The following is a 25,359-nucleotide window of genomic DNA, read 5'->3' on the forward strand; positions in this document are numbered from 1 at the left end:
ATCACCCCTTCACAGGGGTGGTTTTTAAAAATATGGCGCAAAGTGGAGAGTGGGACTTGTATTACATGGCTTAAACATGGTGCACATAGATTTTTCATAAAAAAATAAAAAATAAGTTAGCTATATTATGTTGTGTATTTATTTCATTTTTATCTCTATATCTATTAGTGCAACAAGTTTGGGGCAAAACTTTGCACCAAATATGTAGAAATAATATTGTCCCCTTGCTTTGTAATGAGAGACAAAGTTGTAGCATAATCCAGCAGTAGTGATGTATTTTTCATTTGTATCCCTATATCTAGTGCACCAAATGTAGAGAAATAATATTGTTCGATTTAGAAAGGGTATAAAATTTTAATAAAGTTTCTAATTTACTTTTATTATGTAATATGCTTCATTCTCTTGCAGCATCGAACATAAGCTTTCTGTTTTTAGACTCCCATTGACTTCTATGTCATCCGCGACCTTAAGGGTGACGGATTGAAAACTGGGTACACTGAGTCGGAAAAGACGCAAGCGTAAATGTAGAATTTTTGATAACTGCTTGAATACCGCAGTTTTCAACTCGCATCGATCTGCGTCGGATTGAGATCGCGGGATCGTATTTTATGTCCCAAATTTCAACATTTGCCAATCTTTACGCTTTGATAACTACGGCGGATCAATCTCGCGACAATTACGACGCTAGCAGGGGGTGTCAATGAACCCGATCGCATTCAATCGGGTTGATTTCTGTCGATTTCTGTCCGCCGCCTCAGAGCAGACGGACAGGTTATGGAGCAGCTGTCTTCAGACCGCTGCTTCATAACTTCTGTCAGGCTAGCCGGAAACACGGGGCATCACGCTCCATACGGAGCTTGATAAATATGCCCCTCTATCTGAATCATGAAAATAAAAAAAAACTGGGGTTGTAATAAGCAATAAATGCAATGCTTGTGCACTACTTATCGCTGTGGACCGTTCTTATGCACAATTTGGGCTAGATTACAAGTGGAGCACAAATTTGGCCATTTACGGGTGCACATTAAATAACTAGCTACAGTGGGGGAAAAAAGTATTTAGTCAGTCACCAATTGTGCAAGTTCTCCCACTTAAGAAGATGAGAGAGGCCTGTAATTTTCATCATAGCTATACCTCAACTATGAGAGACAAAATGTGGAAACAAATCCAGACAATCACATTGTCTGATTTGGAAAGAATTTATTTTCAAATTATGGTGGAAAATAAGTATTTGGTCACCTACAAACAAGCAAGATTTCTGGCTCTCACAGACCTGTATCTTCTTCTTTAAGAGGCTCCTCTGTCCTCCACTCATTACCTGTATTAATGGCACCTGTTTGAACTTGTTATCAGTATAAAAGACACCTGTCCACAACCTCAAACAGTCACACTCCAAACTCCACTATGGTGAAGACCAGTGTTCCCTCTAAGGCCAGTTTTGTGTGCGGCCCAGCAGTGAAACAGTTAATTAAGTAACCACACCCTGCAATTAGCAAACATTGTACAATTCAGATGGCAAGGTATTGTTCTCTTGTTAACTGTTTCACTGCTGGGCTGAACACAAAACTGTCCTTAGAAGGAACACTGGTGAAGACCAAAGAGCTGTCGAAGGACACCAGAAACAAAATTGTAGACCTGCACCAGGCTGGGAAGACTGAATCTGCAATAGGCAAGCAGCTTGGTTTGAAGAAATCAATTGTGGGAGCAATAATTAGAAAATGGAAGACATACAAGACCACTGATATTCTCCCTTGATCTGGGGTTCCACGCAAGATCTCACCCTGTGGGGTCAAAATGATCACAAGAATGGTGAGCAAACATCCCAGAACCACACGGGGGAACTTAGTGAATGACCTGCAGAGAGCTGGGACCAACAAAACAAAGGCTACCATCAGTAACACACTACGCCGCCAGGGACTCAGATCCTGTAGTGCCAGACGTGTCCCCCTGCTTAAGCCAGTACATGTCCGGGCCCTTCTGAAGTATGCTAGAGAGCATTTGGATGATCCAGAAGCAGATTGGGAGAATGTCATATGGTCAGTTAAAACCAAAGTAGAACTGTTTGGTAGAAACACAACTTGTGTGATTGGAGGAGAGAGAATGCTGAGTTGCAACCAAAGAACACCATATCTACTGTGACGCATGGGGGTGGCAACATCATGCTTTGGGACTGTTTCTCTGCAAAGGGAACAGGACAACTGATCAATGTACATGAAAGAATGAATGGGGCCATGTATCGTGAGATTTTGAGTGCAAACCTCCTTCCATCAGCAAGGGCATTGAAAATGAAATGTGGCTGGGTCTTTCAGCATGACAATGATCCCAAACACACCGCCCGGGCAACGAAGGAGTGGCTTCTTAAGAAGCATTTCAAGGTCCTGAAGTGGCCTAACCAGTCTCCAGATCTCAACCCCATAGAAAACCTTTGGAGGGAGTTGAAAGTCGGTGTTGCCCAGTGACAGCCCCAAAACATCACTGCTCTAGAGGAGATCTGCATGCAGGAATGGGCCAACATACCAGCAACAGTGTGTGACAACCTTGTGAAGACTTACAGAAAATGTTTGACCTCTGTCATTGCCAACAAAGGATATATAACAAAGTATTGAGATTAACTTTTGACCAAATACTTATTTTCCACCATAATTTGCAAATAAATTCTTTCCAAATCAGACAATGTGATTGTCTGGATTTGTTACCACATTTTGTCTCTCATAGTTGAGGTATACCTATGATGAAATTACAGGCCTCTCTCATCTTCTTAAGTGGGAGAACTTACACAATTGGTGGCTGACTAAATACTTTTTTTCCCCACTTTATTACAAGTGGCTGGTTAATGCTACCGTGAGCTTGCGGTAGCATTTTGCGCTCAAATTCATTAACCAGAGATCAGATCTCTGGTTAATTAAAAATAAAATTTACAGTTCATTTCTAAAAAAAAAATAAAAAAAAATACGAGCATCTTATTTTTTTATTAAAGTAACTGCACAAAGCATTTATAAGGGATTAACGTGCCTTTACATACTGGTCTATGGGGACTGTATGTTGCCTGTAAATATATATGCTTATATACATATGTATTTATGTGTTAATATGTGTATATATTAGGCTTTATTGGCTAATAAGGATGACTTCTACAGCTGTGTTGATGGACAACATTACTTCACCAGCATTAACAATGTAGGCATTATTGAAAACAAGAACATTCACTAAAAATAACAGTAATACAATAATCATTTATTTTAAGTGAGATAAAATAAAAATAAAAGAAAATTGATTTTAAATGTCCCTTTAATAAAATGATTTAAAGGCATTTTGTTCTCTTTTATGTTTCTTAAGTGCACTCTTTTACTTTCTTATTTTAAGTTTTTTGTTCCAGTCATCAGCTTGGTATGATTCTTTACTTATGAATAAATAACAGATGTCTAACCATATTTGTTGTATTAAGTTTAGATTAAATCTCTTTTGAATAAAATAATAATAAAAGAACAGTTTGAGAAGGGAAGTTCATGGCACAAAAAATACTAGGACACCATATTATAATTTTAAATGTATATTCCATTCTATCATAGTTTTTTTGTTAAATAGACTTTCAGTGTAGCCCTAAAGGGATGTTCTGATGTAAGCATTTGTTAGAACTTGTCATTTTAGCGTTACACACTTAGGTAAAGGCCACATTGCAGCTCTCAGGCAGGAAACTGACAGTTATTGGCACATACATGCATCACCACTACTGACTGGCTCCCTTTGGCGTCCAACTTGTGGGGCATGCAACGATTGGAGGAAGCCGTATTTGTCACCTATATGCTAACAACAGTAGGAGATGCGGGCAGCGGATCGGCAGTATGATAAATATTTTTAAAAAGAAGCGTCATTGTAAAGTGTAATGAATTAAAGTGCCCCTGTTCTTAAAATTATTTTGAGATATTGGACAGTAATTCATTAAACTTTACAACTACTTTAATGCAGCTCCCCAACAGGAAACTGACAGTCAATGGTACATACATACCTCACCACTACTGACTGGCTCACCTACTAGTACCTGCAAACATATCCGCTCTTGAGCAGGAAACTGACAGTCATTGGCGCATACATGCCTCACCACTACTGACTGGCTCACCTACTAGTACCTGCAAACATATCTGCTCTTGAGCAGGAAACTGACAGTCATTGGCGCATACATGCCTCACCACTACTGACTGGCTCACCTACTAGTACCTGCAAACATATCTGCTCTTGAGCAGGAAACTGACATTCATTGGCGCATACATGCCTCACCACTACTGACTGGCTCACCTACTACTTCCTGCAAACATATTCACTCTTGAGCAGGAAATTGACAGTCATTGGTACATACATGCCTCACCACTACTGACTGGCTCACCTACTAGTACCTGCAAACATATCTGCTCTTGAGCAGGAAACTGACAGTCATTGGTACATACATACCTCACCACTACTGACTGGCTCACCTACTAGTACCTGCAAACATATTCGCTCTTGAGCAGGAAACTTACAGTGATTGGCGCATACATGCTTCACCACTACTGATCACTACTGACTGGCTCACCTACTACTTCCTGCAAACATATCCATTCTTGAGCAGGAAACTGACAGTCATTGGTACATGCATGCCTCACCACTACTGATCACTACTGACTGGCTCACCTACTAGTTCCTGCAAGCATAGAAGCCCCTGAGGAGGAAACTGACAGTCATTAGCGCATACGTACATCACCACTACTGACTGGCTCACCTATTGTTTTCTGCAAGCATAGCAGCTCCAGAGCAGGAAACTGACAGTTATTGGCTCATACATGCAACACAACTACTGACTGGCACACATTCTAGTTCCTGCAAGCATAACCGCTCCCGAGCAGCAAAAATGACAGTCATTGGCGCATACATGCATCACCATTACTGACTGGCTCACCTACCTTCAAGTATTGCAGCTCCTGAGAAGGAAACTAACAATCATTTGTGCATACATGTGACACCACTACTGACTGGCTCACCTACTGGTTCCTGCAAGCATAGCCGCTCTTGAGCAAGAAACTGACAGTCATTGGTGCATACATGTGACACTAGTACTAACTTTCTCACCTGCTTTTTCCTGTGAGCATTGCAGCTCATAGGCAGGACTTTACCTGTGTGTTAAACCCCTATGTGGAGGCTAAGCATATAGTACATTAGGGTTAGTAATGCAAAAATAACATGCTCTAATGACCAATAATATCCTATTGGGACCTACTCTGGATTAAAATCAATACAATAGGATTCTCAGCTTGTTGTATGTTTGATTTTGTTAATTAAAAATATATAAACAACAATGAGAGAGTGTAGAATATTTGCCGTACTCTACCTGTATGAGCCGGACAGGATTCTGCATTACATCTTGCCCACCAAAAAGGTAGATTCTTTGGTCTGCAGCAGCAATAGCTGGGTGAAGGACGGCTACTGGTATACTTGCCATGGTCTCCCACTTGTTATAAATCCTGTCAAATCTTTCCACCGAGCTCAGAATTCCCTGATTTTCACCAATTCCTCCAATAGAGTATATATAGTTTTTGTATGCTATACTTCTATGGGAATAACGTGCGAAAAGCATTGGTTCACCCTTGCGCCACTGGTTTAATTTGAGAGACAGAATGTAAACAGTAGAGTTAACTGTGTTTTTCTTGCTGTCAATGGTCAATCCTCCTAAAACAAAGACATTACCATGCAAACCCACAGCTGAAGCCTTGTAAAGGCGAAATGGAAGCTTAGCAAGTCTCAGCCACTGGTTGGTCTTTTCACTATATAACAAAACATCTCTAGTGGTCTGCTGGCTATCTTTTCTTCCACCAACATTGATAAGGAATTCCTGGTGTGAAAAACGCCTTGGGACTTGCCACATGGGTTTGATATCTGGAGCAAGGGTAATGTTGAGAGAAAACATTAAGGAACATGCTGTCTCCAAAATGCTTTTGCACACTGGGGAAGACTGGATAAGAGGGTCACTGGCAATGAAGTGAAAAAGGAATGTTGGATGGACATATTGCAGTCTAACCTTTTTAAATAATTCCTGCAAGTAGCACTTACGTCCTTGGAAGTCATGTTGGATCCAGGTCATTAAGGTTTCAAAAACGTGTTCCTCATTACCACAGAGGTCATCATCTCCAAGATAATTTAGTAAATCTAGAACACAAAGATCCTTAAGATCATCAGACATAGAAACCTCTGGAAAACATTGCAACGCCATTTCTGTAGCTTTCTGTTTGAGATTCAAACAGTTAAAAAGTTCAGAAAGGTGGATCATGCTTAAGCAGTTTTGTGGATTCAATTGGTCCAGGAGGTACTTGGAACAGACTTCCAATAAGTTTTCATACTGTAGCATTGAAGCTGCTTGAATTAGACCCAGCACCTTTTCCTTTGTGATTAAGATTTCACCAGTGTAAACATAGTTGATAATTTGGCGCAATGAGTCTGAATCAAGTCCTATGATGTTCACTCTTTGTTCACCACTCTCTCGAAAATGGTTGCAGAACATTGCTTTGAAGTAAGGGCTACTACAAGCAAGTACACTTCTGTGACAATAAAATTCACATTCTCCGGTGCAAATAATCACATCAGTTAACAAACCAGCTTCTCTTAAATCATTCAGATTCCTAAGTAAGTCACAAGAATGACTCTCATCTTGAAAAAGGTACTCTTTTGCCAACTCCCCAGTCATTTTGAACCAGTATTTATATGAGGTACTTTTAAGTAGAAATGCAGTCAGTGTATTGGGTCGCTGTTACAACAGAGATACATCATTATGGAACACATGGTAGCATCAACATCTTCCTACAACCTAAAAAAAAAATGGAGAAACAAAATGAAATGTATTTATTGTTTTGAAATGGCGGTTTTGTATGTTTTATATATTAATAATCAGTTTGACCATTGAAAATACATTCTTAAGTTCTGAACATTTGACACAATTTTTTTATACATAAGAAAAAATAATTGTACAAATATTTTGTCTACTCTAAACCATCTGAACCTCATTTCTAGAGTACTTAAAATTATTTTAGGTTCTAACACTAATGCATGGGGCCGATTTGCTAAATGTCGAATGGACATGATCCGCTGTAGCGGATCATGTCTGCCCGACTTCGCTAAATGCCGACAGCATACGTTGTTGGTATTTAACATTGCACAAGCATTTCTAGTGAAATGCTTGTGTAATGCTGCCCCCTGCAGATTGGCCGCTAGCAGGGGGTGCCAATCATCCCGATCGTATCTGATCGGGATGATTGCTGTCCGACGCCTCAGAGGTGGTAGACAAGTTAAGGAGCAGTGGTCTTAAAACCGCTGCTTCTTAACTCCTGATTCCGGTGAGCCTGAAGCCTTGCGTGAAATAAGCAGCATTGACTGCTTAGTAAAACAGCCCCATAGGCCTCTAGTTATCAAGCCGTCATTCGCAAATACGCTGGAATTCCGCAGTGTATTTGTGGTGAGGCTGATTCGCCTTAGTTATCAACCCCTATTGCCCAGCAAAAGCAGAATATAGTGACGTAACCTACGATCCGCCGGACTCAGTCCGACACAGATCGATGGTTACGTCACTACAGATGTTCCGAACGCAAGTTCGGCACAATCTGACTACTTTTGGTAGTTATCAAACTACTACCAGGTACTCTCGCCACCATTCCGGGCCAGCATACCTGGATTTCAATCCGCCGCCCTGGAGGCGGCGGATACCATAGGAATCAATGGGAGTCTGACCATAGCGAAAGCTCATGTTCGCTGCTGCCCGATATCCCATTGATTCCTATGGAAAATGTCTGCACCTAACACCCTAACATGTACCCCGAGTCTAAACACCCCTAATCTGCCCCCCCCCTACACCGCCGCAACTAAATAAATGTATTACCCCCTAAACCGCCGCTCCCGGACCCCACCGCAATTATAATAAACATGTTAACCCCTAAACCGCCACTCCCGGACCACGCCGCCACCTACATTATACATATTAACCCCTAATCTGCCGCCCCCTATACCGCAGCCACCTACATAAACTTATTAACCCCTATCCTGCGGATCCCAGACCCCGCCGCAACTAAATAAATTGTTTAACCCCTAAACCGCCGCTCCCGGACCCCCCCCGCCACCTATATTAAAGTTATTAACCCCTATCCTGCCCCCCTATACCGCCGCAACCTATATTAAAATTATTAACCCCTATCCTGCCCCCCCATACCGCCGCCACCTATATTAAACTTATTAACCCCTAAACCTAAGTCTAACACTAACCCCCCTAACTTAAATTATTCCTATTTAAAACTAAATACTTACCTGTAAAATAAACCCTAAGATAGCAACAATATAACTAATAATTATATTGTAGCTATTTTAGGATTTATTTTTATTTACAGGCAACTTTGTATTTATTTTAACTAGGTACAATAGTTATTAAATACAGGTAGCCCTCAGTTTACGCCGGGGTTAGGTTCCAGAAGGAATGGTTGTAAATTGAAACCGTTGTAAATTGAAACCCAGTTTATAATGTAAGTCAATGGGAAGTGAGGGAGTTAGGTTCCAGGCCCCTCTCAAAATTGTCATAAGTAACACCTAATACATTATTTTTAAAGCTTTGAAATGAAGACTTTAAATGCTAAACAGCATTATAAACCTAATAAAATAATCACACAACACAGAATATATAATTAAACTAAGTTAAATGAACAAAAACATTTGCTAAACAGCATTATAAACCTAATAAAATAATCACACAACACAGACTTCACTTGCATTTTTCTGCAAACAGTTCTTTCTATGCATTCCAATCTGGATTGATTTATAGACAGGAAGATCTTGTTCCTTTGAAATCTGCTCGATAGCTCAGGTCTGGTTAAACTGATTAATTTCAGCTTGCTTGGCTTTGCTCCAACACAAGCAGACAGCTCCACCTACTGGCTATTTTAATTAATGCACTGCTTATCAATGCTTTTCAATAGCAGTCACATGACTGGAAAAAAAGGTTGTTATTCTGAAACGGTGTAAATTGAACCGTTGTAAAACGAGGGCCACCTGTAGTTATTAACTATTTAATAGCTACCTAGTTAAAATACTTACAAAATTACCTGTAAAATAAATCCTAACCTAAGTTACAATTAAACCTAACACTGATTGGAACAGCCAATAGAATGCGAGCTCAATACGATTGGCTGATTGGATCAGCCCATCGGATTGCACTTCAATCTGATTGGCTGATTGAATCAGCCAATCAGATTTTTCCTACCTTAATTCCGATTGGCTGATAGAATCCTATCAGCCAATCGGAATTCGAGGGACGCCATCTTGGATGACGTCCCTTAAAGGAACCATCATTCGTCGTTAGTCCGTCGGGGAAGGTGGATGTTCCGCGTCGGCGGTCTGAAGATGGAGCCAGAAGAAAGAAGATAGAAGATGCCGCTTGGAGGAAGACATCGCCCGGAGGAAGACATCAGTCCGACACAGATCGATGGTTACGTCACTACAGATGTTCCGAACGCAAGTTCGGCACAATCTGACTACTTTTGGTAGTTATCAAACTACTACCAGGTACGCTCGCCACCATTCCGGGCCAGCATACCTGGATTTCAATCCGCCGCCCTGGAGGCGGCGGATACCATAGGAATCAATGGGAGTCTGACCATAGCGAAAGCTCATGTTCGCTGCTGCCCGATATCCCATTGATTCCTATGGAAAATGTCTGCACCTAACACCCTAACATGTACCTCGAGTCTAAACACCCCTAATCTGCCCCCCCCCACACCGCCGCAACTAAATAAATGTATTACCCCCTAAACCGCCGCTCCCGGACCCCACCGCAATTATAATAAACATGTTAACCCCTAAACCGCCACTCCCGGACCACGCCGCCACCTACATTATACATATTAACCCCTAATCTGCCGCCCCCTATACCGCAGCCACCTACATAAACTTATTAACCCCTATCCTGCGGATCCGAGACCCCGCCGCAACTAAATAAATTGTTTAACCCCTAAACCGCCGCTCCCGGACCCCCCCGCCACCTATATTAAAGTTATTAACCCCTATCCTGCCCCCCTATACCGCCGCAACCTATATTAAAATTATTAACCCCTATCCTGCCCCCCCTATACCGCCGCCACCTATATTAAACTTATTAACCCCTAAACCTAAGTCTAACACTAACCCCCCTAACTTAAATTATTCCTATTTAAAACTAAATACTTACCTGTAAAATAAACCCTAAGATAGCAACAATATAACTAATAATTATATTGTAGCTATTTTAGGATTTATTTTTATTTACAGGCAACTTTGTATTTATTTTAACTAGGTACAATAGTTATTAAATACAGGTAGCCCTCAGTTTACGCCGGGGTTAGGTTCCAGAAGGAATGGTTGTAAATTGAAACCGTTGTAAATTGAAACCCAGTTTATAATGTAAGTCAATGGGAAGTGAGGGAGTTAGGTTCCAGGCCCCTCTCAAAATTGTCATAAGTAACACCTAATACATTATTTTTAAAGCTTTGAAATGAAGACTTTAAATGCTAAACAGCATTATAAACCTAATAAAATAATCACACAACACAGAATATATAATTAAACTAAGTTAAATGAACAAAAACATTTGCTAAACAGCATTATAAACCTAATAAAATAATCACACAACACAGACTTCACTTGCATTTTTCTGCAAACAGTTCTTTCTATGCATTCCAATCTGGACTGATTTATAGACAGGAAGATCTTGTTCCTTTGAAATCTGCTCGATAGCTCAGGTCTGATTAAACTGATTAATTTCAGCTTGCTTGGCTTTGCTCCAACACAAGCAGACAGCTCCACCTACTGGCTATTTTAATAAATGCACTGCTTATCAATGCTTTTCAATAGCAGTCACATGACTGGAAAAAAAGGTTGTTATTCTGAAACGGTGTAAATTGAACCGTTGTAAAACGAGGGCCACCTGTAGTTATTAACTATTTAATAGCTACCTAGTTAAAATACTTACAAAATTACCTGTAAAATAAATCCTAACCTAAGTTACAATTAAACCTAACACTGATTGGAACAGCCAATAGAATGTGAGCTCAATACGATTGGCTGATTGGATCAGCCCATCGGATTGCACTTCAATCTGATTGGCTGATTGAATCAGCCAATCAGATTTTTCCTACCTTAATTCCGATTGGCTGATAGAATCCTATCAGCCAATCAGAATTCGAGGGACGCCATCTTGGATGACGTCCCTTAAAGGAACCATCATTCGTCGTTAGTCCGTCGGGGAAGGTGGATGTTCCGCGTCGGCGGTCTGAAGATGGAGCCAGAAGAAAGAAGATAGAAGATGCCGCTTGGAGGAAGACATCGCCCGGATGGAGGACCTCTTCTTTGCCGCTTGGATCAAGATTTCGCCCAGATGGAGTACCTCTTCTTTGCCGCTTGGATCAAGACTTCGCCCGGATGGAGGACCACATCGCCCGGATTGGATGAAGAATTCGGCTTGGCTGGGTGAAGACGACTCAAGGTAGGGAGATCTTCAGGGGGTTAGTGTTAGTTTTTTTTAAGGGGGGATTGGGTGGGTTAGAGTAGGGGTATGTGGGTGGTGGGTTTTAATGTTGGGGGGTTGTATTTTTTTTTTACAGGTAAAAGAGCTGATTACTTTGGGGCAATGCCCCGCAACAAGCCCTTTTAAGGGCTGGTAAAAGAGCTGGTTACTTGGTAATTTAGAATAGGGTAGGGCATTTTTTTATTTTGGGGGGCTTTATTATTTTATTAGGGGGCTTAGATTAGGTGTAATTAGTTTAAACTTCTTGCAATTCTTTTTTATTTTCTGTAATTTAGTGTTTTTTTTGTACTATAGTTTAGTTTATTTAATTTAATTTTAGCTAATTGTAGGTAATTTATTTAATGATAGTGTAGTGTTAGGTTTAATTGTAATTAGGTTAGGATTTATTTTACAGGTAATTTTTTAAGCATTTTAACTAGGAAGCTATTAAATAGTTAATAACTATTTAATAACTATTGTACCTAGTTAAAATAAATACAAAGTTGCCTGTAAAATAAAAATAACTCCTAAAATAGCTACAATATAATTATTAGTTATATTGTTGCTATCTTAGGGTTTATTTTACAGGTAAGTATTTAGTTAATATGAGTAATATTTTAGATTTATTAAAATAATATTTAAGTTAGGGGGGGTTAGTGTTAGTGTTAGACTTAGGTTTAGGGGTTAATAAGCTTAATATAGGTGGCGGCGGTATAGGGGGGGCAGGAGAGGGGTTAATAACTTTAATATAGGTGGCGGCGGGGTCCAGGAGCGGCGGTTTAGGGGTTAAACATTTAATTTAGTTGCGGCAGTTTAGGGGTTAATGAGTTTAATGTAGGTTGCTGCGGTGTAGTGGGGGGCAGGATAGGGGTTAATAACTTTAATATAGGTGGCGGTGGGCTCCGGGTGTGGCGGTTTAGGGGTTAACATGTTTATTTATTTTTGGCAAGGTCCGGGATCCGCAGGATAGGGGTTAATAACTTGAATATAGGTGGTGGTGGTGTAGTGGGGGGCAGGATAGGGGTTAATAGGTATGATGTTGGTGGCGGCGGGGTCCGGGAGCGGTGGTTTAGGGGTTAATACATTTATTATAGAGTTGCGGCGGGGTCCAGGAGCGGCGGTTTAGGGGGTAATAACTTTATTTAGTTGTGGGGGGCTCCGGGAGCGGCGGTTTAGGGGGTAAAACAGTGTAGTTTAGTGTGGGTGCTTAGTGACAGGCTATCAAAAAAGCTGCGAAGAAGCCGATGAGCAGCGAGATCGATGACTGTTAGTTAACAACAGTCCGCTGCTCATCGCTCCGTACTTGGAGCGCGGCTTCTTGACAGCTTTTTTGATAACTTTGGCGAACGTATTCAGGTCCGCGGCAGCGATGGTAGGCGAGCTTAGGCGAGCGTATTGGGCCGGCGAATGCAGCTAAGTAGACGGCTTCATAACTAGAAGCCATAGTCTCAAAATAGAATGGGCAAAATTACAAGTCGCGCAGCAAATCTGTTTTTCGCAGTTATGGCTTTTTCGCATTTGGGGTTTGCGCAGGCATTACAAGTTGCAAAATAACTTATTTTGCGCACGCGTTATCCCCCATAATCCAAAAAGCCCAATCGTGTGCTCGTTCCCGTATTTCCCATAGAAGTCAATGGAGAATACAAATAGAAAAAAAACAAAACTAATCTGTTGCGCAAAGCCCATGACGTATTCTCCTCGAAAAGTGTGCATGAAAATGCAATTATTTCCTATTGTAAGAATGTTTTCTTAGCGGAATTTGTTATTTATAAATAAATATTTCTCTATATATGTGATGGTTTTTGGACTGATATATCTATTTATTTGGAGATCTGTATATAAATATATATACAGGTGGCCCTCGTTTTACAACGGTTCAATTTACACCGTTTCAGAATAACAACCTTTTTTCCAGTCATGTGACTGCTATTGAAAAGCATTGAGAAGCAGTGCATTTATTAAAATAACCAGTAGGTGGAGCTGTCCGCTTGTGTTGCAGCAAAGCCAAGCAAGCTGAAATTAATAAGTTTAACCAGACCTGAGCTATTGAGCAGATTTCAAAGGAACAAGATCTTCCTGTCTATAAATCAGTCCAAATTGGAATGCATAGAAAGAACTGTTTGCAGAAAAATGCAAGTGAAGTCTGTGTTGTGTGTTGTGTGATTATTTTATTAGGTTTATAATGCTGTTTAGCAAATGTTTTTGCTCATTTAACTTAGTTTAATTATATATTCTGTGTTGTGTGATTATTTTATTAGGTTTATAATGCTGTTTAGCATTTAAAGTCTTCATTTCAAAGCTTTAAAAATAACGTATTAGGTGTTACTTATGACAATTTTGAGAGGGACCTGGAACATATCTCCCTCACTTCTCATTGACTTACATTATAAACTGGGTTTCAATTTACAACTGTTTCGATTTACAACCATTCCTTCTGGAACCTAACCCCGGCGTAAACTGAGGGCTACCTGTATATATATATATATATATATATATATATATATATATATATATATATATATTAATGATTATGATTCGCACTCCTCCAATTTTTATCACTGATTATGTAAGTTGATATCAGATCAAAATGTGCTTGGGGGGATTTAAGATAGATATTAAATTAAGAAAATTTCTATTGTATTTATTGTTTGCTTAGTGATTAAGGAATTGAGCTCTTATAAATACCATTAGTATTTGGATACTAACACTATACTCTGGTGCCGGACAAAGGGAACTGTGTAGTGTGGAATAGAGCCACACTATTTTCTCTTTTTTCTTAATATATATATATATATATATATATATATATATATATATATATATATATATATATATATATATATATATATATGTCTAGATATCTTGAGATCTATATGCGAATATCTCTTTCAAAATCCATCAAAGATCTTGTTAAATGTGCATAAGATTGTAATGTTAAACATATCTCTATACATATAAATCCATGTTTCTCTAAGTGTATGTATGTCAATGTAAAATCCCTTCATTTGCTTTTTTTTCCTAACACCCGAGATCTCCTATCTTAGAGCCCTTCTAACTTTTGTGTGCAATATTTTTTTTTAAATAATTTTTATTAAGACAGTGTTAATATGAGTGTAACTGTACTTTGTAATGTATTTTTGAAGTGTTCTGTGAAACTTTTATGTTGCGGAAAACTGTTAACTACAGTTCTTTGAGCGCGGAAAAGATTGTTGTGTAAAAGGCGATTGCGCGCTTTTTCAAGATTTATAATGTTTGCGCAATGGAAATGAATTGCGAAAAGACCATTTCGCGCGCTGAAAACTCATAACGCGTGACTTGTAATTTTGCCCAATTAATTATAGGTTAGCCTGTGTTCTACCTAGTGTCAGGGCCGGCCTTAGGGGTGTTCAGCCGGTGTGGCCACCTTGGGCCCTGCACTTAGGGGGGCCCCGCACTGGTGTTGCACATTTAAAAAAAAATATTTTTTTTTAGTAATGGCGGTTTTGGCAGAGGTGCTGTGGTGCATGCGGGAGTGCGACGGGAGGGCGGGGGTGGCTTTTGCTCGCTCAAATGTGCAGTGGACTGTGGAAGGCTGAAGATATGAGCGTTCTGTGGGTGCAAGCAGAGAGTTAGGACTTAGTCACAATGAAGTGGAAGGAAGGTATGAGGTTTTCATAAATACAGCCATAAGAATGTATATCAAAAGACACTGTGAAGTTACAAAATGTATTATATATGTTTTCAAATGAAACCTTAGTAATATGAATCTATAAGTCTTACTCAGTTTGTTGCAGCACAAATATTTCCATGTGACAATTGCTTCACTTTCTCAAAAATGTAACTGTCTATCCACAAACAACCTCTATTGTAAAATAGATATAGATATTCTCTAACTTCTTTTCTTAATTTGTTATATGTTTAATACACTTTGAAATATGTAAAATATTGTTTTGTTTTTTTAAATAATTATTTCTGTTATTCAAATATATTATGTGTAAGAAAGATGGTCATATTTATTATGCTTTACAGTAATAAAACAACTTTATTCTATGATATTGCAAGTACATCATTATGCTATTATAAACAATACAGCAGTTTCTTTACAATTACATAAATATAGTTTTCCAACTTAAACAGAAATGAAGAACAAACACTTAAAAAAACAAAAATCACACACACACACACACAGAAATCAATATTATTGCCTACTGGTTGCTATAGACAACTTCCTCAGTTGTATTAGTAGACTAGACAGTGACAGATACACCTATGAAAAAAATGTAGGTTTGAACAGCAAGATAAACTTTTTTTTATAAAGTGATGCTGTTAGAAATATGATTTAAATATGACTTATTAAAAACAATGCTTCATTTTTTCCTTTCCATAAACTTGTACCTCAAATTCAATTAACACTGATCCTCATACCTATACAGACTTGTTACAGAACTATATTGTACAATATACAGTTTATTATACTTCACAAGTTTACTCTAGTGTAACACAGATGTACTATATTTTTATGTTAGAATATTACATAGTTCTATAACCTAGTTCTATTTTTTTTTTTACAAATCTGTAATATTATTATTTATAGATCTATAACATGAAAAATAAATATTGGGCTGTATGTTATCATTAAACAAAATATAAATATTATTGTACACTTAAACACTATTATTTTACATTTATAAATATTATCACATAGCATGCTGTTTGTGATTTACAACATTATGTATTAATAAAATATTATTATAAAACTTCTGAGTATTAATTTACATACTTAAGTATCTATACACTGATACAGCTATGGAAAAAAAACAACTGAGAGCGGCAGGGAGGGGGAAGAAGGGAGTGGGGAGGAGGGGAGGAGGGAGAGGGGGAATCTGGTTATCATACTGAGGGATGTATAAGAGGGTGGGAAGTTGATCTGGGAGGGGTAGGGGGGTATTGGGGGGCAGAAAAAAATGTTGTTGTTGTTTTTTTTTTTTAATGAGCCTTATTTGCAGCAAACTGGGTACTGGCAGACAGCTGCCAGTACCTAAGATGGCGCCAAATAGTTAGAGGGGGAGGGTTAGAGAGCTGTTTGGAGGGGATCAGGGAGGTTGGGGGGATCCTACACTGGGCGGGGTTGTGGGCAGGTAGACAGGGGGCCCCATTTTGCCATCCTGCCTCGGGCCCCGCAATGGCTAGTGTAATGGTAAGACGTGATGCTTCACATAGGCGATTTGTGGCATTACACAAGGCTTTCTGTCTGGCAGATGATAACAAAACTAACACAAATAATGTTAATAGGTGTATATAATGTATGAGTATTGACTGGTGGGGTAATCTTATAGGTACTTTGAAAGGTTTTAGGAGGTCCCCTCCCCACATATAACCTTCACCATCCAGTTGGCTTCAGTTCTCTCTATACGTGTTTAGAAGAATAAAGTAGTGTGTAATGTGGCTCTTTTTTTGTGTCTTTCATACAATTAGTGTCATGCCCTCCTTTTCCAGGCTACCAATTCAGGCTTCATCAGAAGAGTAATCAAAGAGTTTATTGAGATGTTCCAGCTTGCTGATTTATTTTCCTGCTGTACCCTGTGGTCTCCAGTTTGCCCACTCTTGCTCTAGATACATATCCTTCCATACTTACAGGGTGTATGTTCCATATTATTGAGAGGTTTTTAAGAGAGAAAGATTTCACTTTTTGGAGTTATACGCCTGCGTTATGTGTTTGAGTTTGCTTTTTTCTGCAGGTTCATATGATATACTATCCCTTATTTACATGTTTTTGTAAGCTGCACAATACATTTTTGTATACAGGATCCCCCTATTCACAATTAGTATTTGCAATAAGAACGCAGATTATCACTGCTGTATTATTACTGGCACTGCACCATTTATGGCTAAAGTTTGTAAGCAAAATACTTTATTATGTTCTTGCAGCAGCCCAATCTTGCTTTGTTACTCAAACAGCTCATTGTTTTAAATGCTTTCCCTACAGTTCCATCAGGAAGGTTCTGCCAGTAGTTTACAGATGGAAGAGGCAGTCAGTATAATGTGATCCTGTTTATAAGCAAGGATCCAGCAGGAAGGTAGGTGCTATGCATAGCTGTGGCGAAACAAAACGGTCAACTGAAAGACTCAAGGATTCAGAAGGGAAATAGTCAGTACCACTCAAATGGATTGGGTCTGAAGTGCAGACCTGTTTATTGGATAAGAATTCTATGGACTTTCAAAAAAATGGATACAGCTTAAAGGAATAACAAACCCAATTTTTTTCTTTCATGATTCAGATAGAGCATGCGATTTTAAGAAATGTTCTCATTTACTCCTATTATATTTTTTCTTCATTCTCATGCTATCTTTATTTGAAAAAGCAGGAATGTAAACTTAAGAGCCTACCTATTTTTGGTTCTGCACCTGGGTAGCGCTTGCTGATTGGTGGCTAAATGTGGCTGAAATAATCAGCAACTTTACCCAGGTGCTGAACCAAAAACAGCTGGCTCATAACCTTACACATGCCTTTTCAAATAAAGATAGCAAGAGAACAAAGGAAAATGTATTATTGAAGTTAATTAGAAAGTTGTTGCATGCTCTATCTGAATCATGAAATAAAAAAATGAGTTTATTATCCCTTTAAGCAGAAGAATGCTTGAAATCCAATTATATAGTTTCCTTCCATCAAAGGATGACTAAATTTAGATTACAGCTCTCTTAATCCTACTACCAATGCACATACATTCAAAGGAGGCCAATTCTTGGCAATGTCCTCTCCTTTTGCCCCTGAGGAAATGCTGTAAGTTAGCATTTTCATGTTATCAATCCATACATTTGGGCTTCTGTGTAATTTCTTCCCCTCTTGACAGTAGAGATCCTTCACTTGTATTCCCATAGTACAGCTGGCTAGTGCTCTTCTTGGTGGAACACTCCTTACCTGTGCCGCTGGGTCATGCACAAAAATAATTGGTAAAATGCTCAAATATACCTAGAAAAAATGTCTACCCAGTCAAGCTAATTTTGCAAGAATGAGTTACAGGTTCAGCTGCTAAATACAAAACAAACTTTGGGGTTTGGGGATCATGCAAGTTCAAACCACTCTTTTCTGGACCCATGCAAATGAGATATATGGGTTCGCTGCCAAGCTTAGTGCATATTGGATATGCAGAAAATTTTGGTAAATAATATCCATTAGACTTTTGGTTGACAGATATGTTCAATTGTTTGTTTGTTTTTAATTTAACAGGGATTTTTGGTAGCTGTCATTTTTAAATCAACTGTGCTAATAGTTTTTCTCTTGAGAAGAAGGGTTTCCAAGACCATGCAGGCTTTCATTGAACAGGACTTTATGGTTGCAGCTTAAGAAATTGTTAATTTTACCTGGTTTCATATGAGATCTACAGCTGAGCTTTTGGCATAGTAAAACCACAGTCAAGGGTCTGTCTCAAATGACCCATCTATCTATCTTTGGGCCTGATGAGGAAAGCTCTCCGCTCAGGTGAGATGATCTTAAATGATCCTCCAGCACTGTGAGATCCCTAGTGAAATTCTTAAAAGGCAAATTTGCAATACTTCTCCAAGGGGTGTTCTCTGCATTTCCGTATGTGAAGAAGAGACAAGCCCAGTATAAAATAGTACTGCAGGACATGAGAGTTCAGCTGCATTTACACTTTGTGCTTTGTATTCTATATTACTTTACACTTCAGATTACATTTTATTACATTTAAACTTTGCACTTTCTATTTTGTATTTAAATTTGAATACAGCAGTGTATTTATGATTGTGATTTTAAAAATTCTGATTATACTTTCACAGATTCTGTGTAACTTTAACAAATTAGGATTATACTTTGTATATTTAAGTGTATCTCTTACAAATTACATTGCACTTTGCAGTTCCATTTAAAATACAACTAAAAAACTGTCAGCTTCAATTTCCCAGAAAGCTTCATTACTTTCTATGAGCCAGAGATAATAAAGCATTCTCTAGATTGGAGCGAAATTATAGTGCAGACTTCACAGGGGCTGAATTCGTTGCATTTTCTAAGAAAAAAAGGTAGAACCTGGAAGTGCCAGAGAGATGAGAGATGCCTTCTATAGAAAGTAATGAATCTCCCTGGGATACAAAATTTCACTTAGCAAAGAAAAGGTAAATGGAGAACACCTTGGGCTGATATAAAGGATCAGTTTTCATCAATTACAATTTAAACTGACATTTTTTCACTATAATTTAACTTGCTTTTGTCTAAATTTTAGCATATTGTGCATATTGTGAATTTTGAGCAAACTTCACCTGCATACAGCTGGCGAGATAAATTATTGAGAGAAGTTTGTTTAAAATGTTTACATAATTTCAAAAGACTTGTGAGAGAGGTTCAGACATACCCTTGAAACTCCCCTGTTCAGCCCAGGGAACCCCTTGTCCCTCCCACTTTCTGAAACTGTTCGTTGTAGTTTACAATGGAGCAAATGCAAAGTGCAATGTAATTTGTAAAAGATAAACAGAAATATACAAGTATGATCCTAATATGTTAAAGAAACACAGAAACTTTCAAAACTTAATCAGAATTTGTAAAACTACTGCTGGATCTAAATCTAAATGTATTAAAATAAAAAGTGCAAAGCATAAATGTAATAATACGGAAAGGACCCAATCAGAAGTGTAAAGTATTATAAAATACAATGGACAAAGTGTAAGTGTAACAAAATTCTGATAACGGGCAGTGCTATATTGCACAGGGCTTGATTCTCCTTCATGTACAGAAAAGAAAGAGATCTCACAGTGCTAGAGAGTTATGCCCTTTTTCCTTTGAGCATTCAGTGAGTTCAGACCCTGTTAAGTCTGCACTACAATTTCTCTCCAAGCTGGAGATTCATTTGATCATCAGGCCCATTATGAGGTTGACCCTGAATCAGTAGTTAATCAAAAGCAAATGTTACCAAAAGAGGTATTTCTTCTGCCCAATTCATCTACTACATTTGTCAATTTGTAAATGTACCACTATATTATATTAAAGGGCCATAATATTCGTAATTTAAAGACTATCAACCTGCTGTGTCATCCAAAAGAGTTCACCGGAGCCTTCTTCTGTGTGTACTAATGGAAGAGACTTTAACAGGGGCACTAGAGTGAATGTTTTTCTTGATTCAGATAGAGCATACAATTAAAAAAAAAGAACTTTCCTGTTTACTTTTATTATCAAATTGTGTGCAGCCTATTTAGATGCACACTTTCTGAGTCATCACCTCCTTCTGAGCATGTGCAAGAGTTCACAATATATACATATTTGAGTCTCTGATTGGTTGATGACTGTCACATGATACAGAGGGCAGGGAAATGGAAGACATTACAAATTTGTCAGAAACAAAATTTACTGCTGATTTGAAATTCAGACTAAGGGGTAGATTTATCAACTGTCAGGCGGACATGATCCGATGTAGCGAATCATGTCCACCTGACATCGATCAATGCCGACAGCATACGCTGTCGGAATTTATCATTGCACAAGAATTTCACCAAAACTGCTTGTGCAATGCCGCCCCCTGCACATTTAAGGCCAATTGGCTGCTAGCAGGGGTTGTCAATCATCCCTACTGTATCTGATCGGGATGATTGCTGTCCGCCACCTCAGAGGTGGCAGGTGAGTTAAGAAGCAGCGCTGCTTCTTAACTTATGTTTCAGGCGGACCTGAAATTTCGGGGATAGATTGCAGCATCCCCTGCTTGATAAATCTACCCCTAAATGTTATTGCATTGTCTTTTAAGTAGGCATTTGTTGAAAACATAAGTATTATGAAAATAGAAGTAAATCGGAAAGTCTTTTTTGATCTATATGAATCATGAAAGCTCAATTTTGACTTCTAAGTCAGTTTAATTTCTACCTCCCGACTATATTAATGGTTGCCCAGAAGGTATCAATAACAACAGAGCACTTATACTGCTAACTATGCACATAATCAAACAACATTACACTGTGCAAAACTTCCATAAATTCCACTGTACCTTAAACCTGTGTTTTAACAATGCACTATGAGGGATATTTATCAAAGCCTCCACTATGCTGCATTTGCCGCCACCAATACGCTCGCCTAACATCGCCTAACATCGCAGCCGCAGACCTGAATATGATCTCCATATTTAGCAAAATAGCCGGCAAAAAGCCGCACACCAAGCGGAACTTCAAAAACTGTAAGTTGATCTTCGGGGGTTAGTGTTAGGTTTATTTAAGGGTTTTCTGGATGGGTTTTATTTTTACAGTAGGGTCTGGGCAGGTAAAAGAGCTAAATGCCCTTTTAAGGGCAATGCCCATACAAATGCCCTTTTCAGGGCAATGGGGAGCTTAGGTTTTTTTAGATAGGCTTTTTATTTGGGGGGGTTGGTTGGTTGGGTGGTGGGTTTTACTGTTAGGGGGTGTTTATTTTTATTTTTACAGGTGAAAGAGCTGATTTCTTTGTGGCAATGCCCCGCAAAAGGCCCTTTTAAGGGTCATTTGTAGTTTATTGTAGGCTAGGGTTTTTTAGGGGTTAATAGGTTTAGTTAATGATAGTGATGTGGGAGGCCAGAGGTTTAGGGGTTAATACGTTTATTTAGTGGCGGCGGGGTCTGGGAGCGGCGGGATAGGGGTTAATACATTTATTTAGTTGCGGCGGTGTCGGGGAGCAGCGGAATAGGCGTTAATAACATTATGTAGGTGGCGGCGATGTCGGGGCGGCAGATTAGGGGTGTTTAGACTCAGGGCTTATGTTAGGGTGCTAGGTGTAAATGTAACTTGTTTTCTACCGTAGAAATCAATGGGATATCTGGCAGCATCGAACATAAGCTTTCACTGCTTTCAGACTCCCATTGATTCCTATAGCATCTGCGGCCTCCAGTGTGGCGGATTGAAAACCAGGTACGCTGGGCCGGAATAGCCGCGAGTATACCTGTTAACTATTTGATAACTTTTAAAAAGTGTCAAATAGTGCCGAATGTGTATTCGGAACATCTGTAATGACGTAAGCATCGATCTGTGTCGGATTGAGACCGGCGGATCGTATGTTACTTCACAGATTTCAACTTTTGCTGGTCTGTAGGCTTTGATAACTAGGTCGGATCAAGCTAGCCACAATTACGCTGCGGAATTCTATTTTGCGGTTGACGGCTTGATAAATATCCCCCTATATCTTTTCACCAACATATCACAATAAAACACTGATGATGACTAAGTTATAACTAAGTGGTTTAGTGCGTCTTAAATATAGCAAATATTACTAGTGCTGTAAAGACAGCCAACAATTTACAATAGCTATCAGTGCAGATGAATCCCACTGTTAAATTGTATCATAACACACACACAATAAGCTGAAAAAAGTCCCTTCTATAGCGGGGACTTATATTACTTTTATGCTACCTGCAGATGCATTCAAATTGAGTCTTAGAGTACTGAGCAAGCGATTTTAAAAGAGAGGAGTTACTATGACCTTGTGAGAGTGCCCCTGACGCGCGTTTCACATAGGAGGGGAATTTGAATGTAATTTTGTTTCCTTACATATATACTGTTAGAGTTGGGCAACCTGTCTCTTTCTTGCAATTCTTCTTGCATTTTTAGTACATAACTATGTACTGTATATTAATTGCCCACAACTTGAGGGTAAGCTAATTCAAGCACTAATAAATTAACCCTTAAATTTTGATTACACAGTAGCCCTCGCTTCCCTACTTCTTTACCTAACACTTATAATAACATCATCTAATAAAAATTATTGAGAAAAAAAAATTGCACACAAAAGTTATAAGGGCTCATAGATATGAGGTCTCAGGTGTTAGAAAAAAAAGGCAGGCAAAGGGCTTTAACATTGCGATCTCTTCATGTCGGGTTAGCGCCCTTGAGAACATGAGTTTGGGCTAGCGCTCGAATAGGGTGTTTTTTTTCCACTTTTTTTGCTCCATTGACTTCTGTGGGGAATACGTTATTGCGCGCAATATTCTATTTGTGCTAGAAGTAAGCTGTTTGTGCGCGTTGAGTTAGTCCGAGCACAATAACTTTTTACTTTCAACTTGCAATACGAGCGTAACCCGACACATGCAAAAAGTTTACTTCTAGCGCAATTAGCGCTCTAGCAAAATAGCTAAATAGCGATCCACTCATAATCTTGCCCTAAATGTTGCATTTATTTATTTGTCCATCACAATTACTGTAAAGCAATATTGTCCAATCATGGCTGTGCGCCATTACAGTATATTAATTAAGATTATACTCATGCACCTCCCTATCAACACCACAGAATGCGCACACACTCATTGCTCATCATTGCAACTAAAGGCTGAAACGTGAAAAGCAATTCCCTCTTCTCTTTAGGTGGCTTGCTCTTCTTTGGGATAATCCTGTATCTGTTTTACATCTGTATATATATAATTAAATGGAACAGTTCTTCAAAGAATAAAAGATCACACTTTCTGATGAACAAATTTCCTGGAATAAAATTGATTGAACTTAAAGGGACATGAAAATTAAACTTTTATATGATCAACTAAAAAAAATATGAGCTACTGAGCTTTTGAATCACTAATACTACAGATCTATGTGGTATAAACAAAACTGCTGCAATCACACTCACACACACATATACACATATACACACAGACAGAAAGACAGAAAGGCAAAGAGATAGATAGGTAGAGAGACAGCTAGATGACAGACAGACAGATGATGATATATGATAGATAGATAGATAGATAGATAGATAGATAGATAGATGACAGACAGACAGACAGACAGACAGACATACAGACAGATATATAGATGATAGATAGATAGATGGATGGATAGATAGATACAGAAATAGATAGATGATAGATAGATAGATAGATAGATTGAAAAAGAAGGAGAGAGAGAGAGATTAATAGAGATAGATAGATAGATAGATAGATAGATGACAGACAGATAGATGACAGACAGGCAGACAGGCAGACAGACAGATAGATAGATAGATAGATAGATAGATAGATGACAGACAGATAGATAGATGACAGACAGACAGATAGATAGATGACAGACAGATGGATAGATATATAGATAGATAGATATAGATAGATAGATAGATAGATGACAGACAGACAGACAGACAGACAGACAGACAGACAGATAGATAGATAGATAGATAGATAGATAGATGACAGATAGATAGATAGATAGATAGATAGATAGATAGATGACAGACAGATAGATAGATAGATAGATAGATAGATAGATAGATGATAGACAGACACAGAGTTGTACAATTGCATGCTTAAGGAGAACTAGTATTTTCTTTTTCACATTTAATCTTTAAATCAAACAAAACACAATGATATATTAAAAACTGCATCAAATTTGACAATGTATTCTTTAAATCTTCTGAAAAGCAAAGTATTAAATAAGTATTTTGTACAACTGCCCAAGCAGTAGTAATATGACAAACCACACTTATTTACCTTAACAAGTAAGTCCTTTCGCTTGCTCACTGCCTGCTGTCTGTGATCTGAGTTTGTCCAGAACACACGTTAACGTCAAGTTGTTAAGAACTGATGCTTTTTGATGGCGAAATGATTTATATGTTCATAGTTCTGACTTTTGTTTATGTGGAATTCAATTTTAGTGCTTACTAAACCTTTCAAAACAACTGGCAAAAGCAACAACGCAGGGTACATACTGAGACTAATTTTAGCTTTTGCAAGGGTTCTCAGTATTGTCACATGTGACTGCTCTTTGGCAGTGAGGTGAGCAGATTGCATATTACACAACATATCCAAACCCAGTTTGTTCCAGCCAGTGTTTACATATAATAAGTATACAGAGTTATAACAATAAAATACATTCTGGCTCTCCTATGAGAAATGTCT

At 38.6% G+C, this 25,359-nt stretch overlaps 1 protein-coding gene across 1 annotated transcript in view; it reads right to left on the reverse strand.

Moving 5' to 3' along the window:
- Positions 1 to 25,143, reverse strand: part of KLHL38 (kelch like family member 38) — a 37,366-nt gene extending 12,223 nt beyond the window's left edge. The window contains exons 1-2 of the mRNA XM_053715334.1: positions 24,952 to 25,143; positions 5,360 to 6,829 (exon numbers count right to left, since the gene is read on the reverse strand). Of these exons, the coding sequence (XP_053571309.1) occupies positions 5,360 to 6,709 (1,350 nt within the window). The 5' untranslated portion in view covers positions 6,710 to 6,829; positions 24,952 to 25,143. The remainder of the gene's footprint in view (positions 1 to 5,359; positions 6,830 to 24,951) is intronic.
- Positions 25,144 to 25,359: the final 216 nt, after the last annotated feature.

The sequence above is a fragment of the Bombina bombina genome, chromosome 5 (assembly GCF_027579735.1).
Source record: "Bombina bombina isolate aBomBom1 chromosome 5, aBomBom1.pri, whole genome shotgun sequence".
Taxonomy (NCBI): Eukaryota; Metazoa; Chordata; class Amphibia; order Anura; family Bombinatoridae; genus Bombina; species Bombina bombina.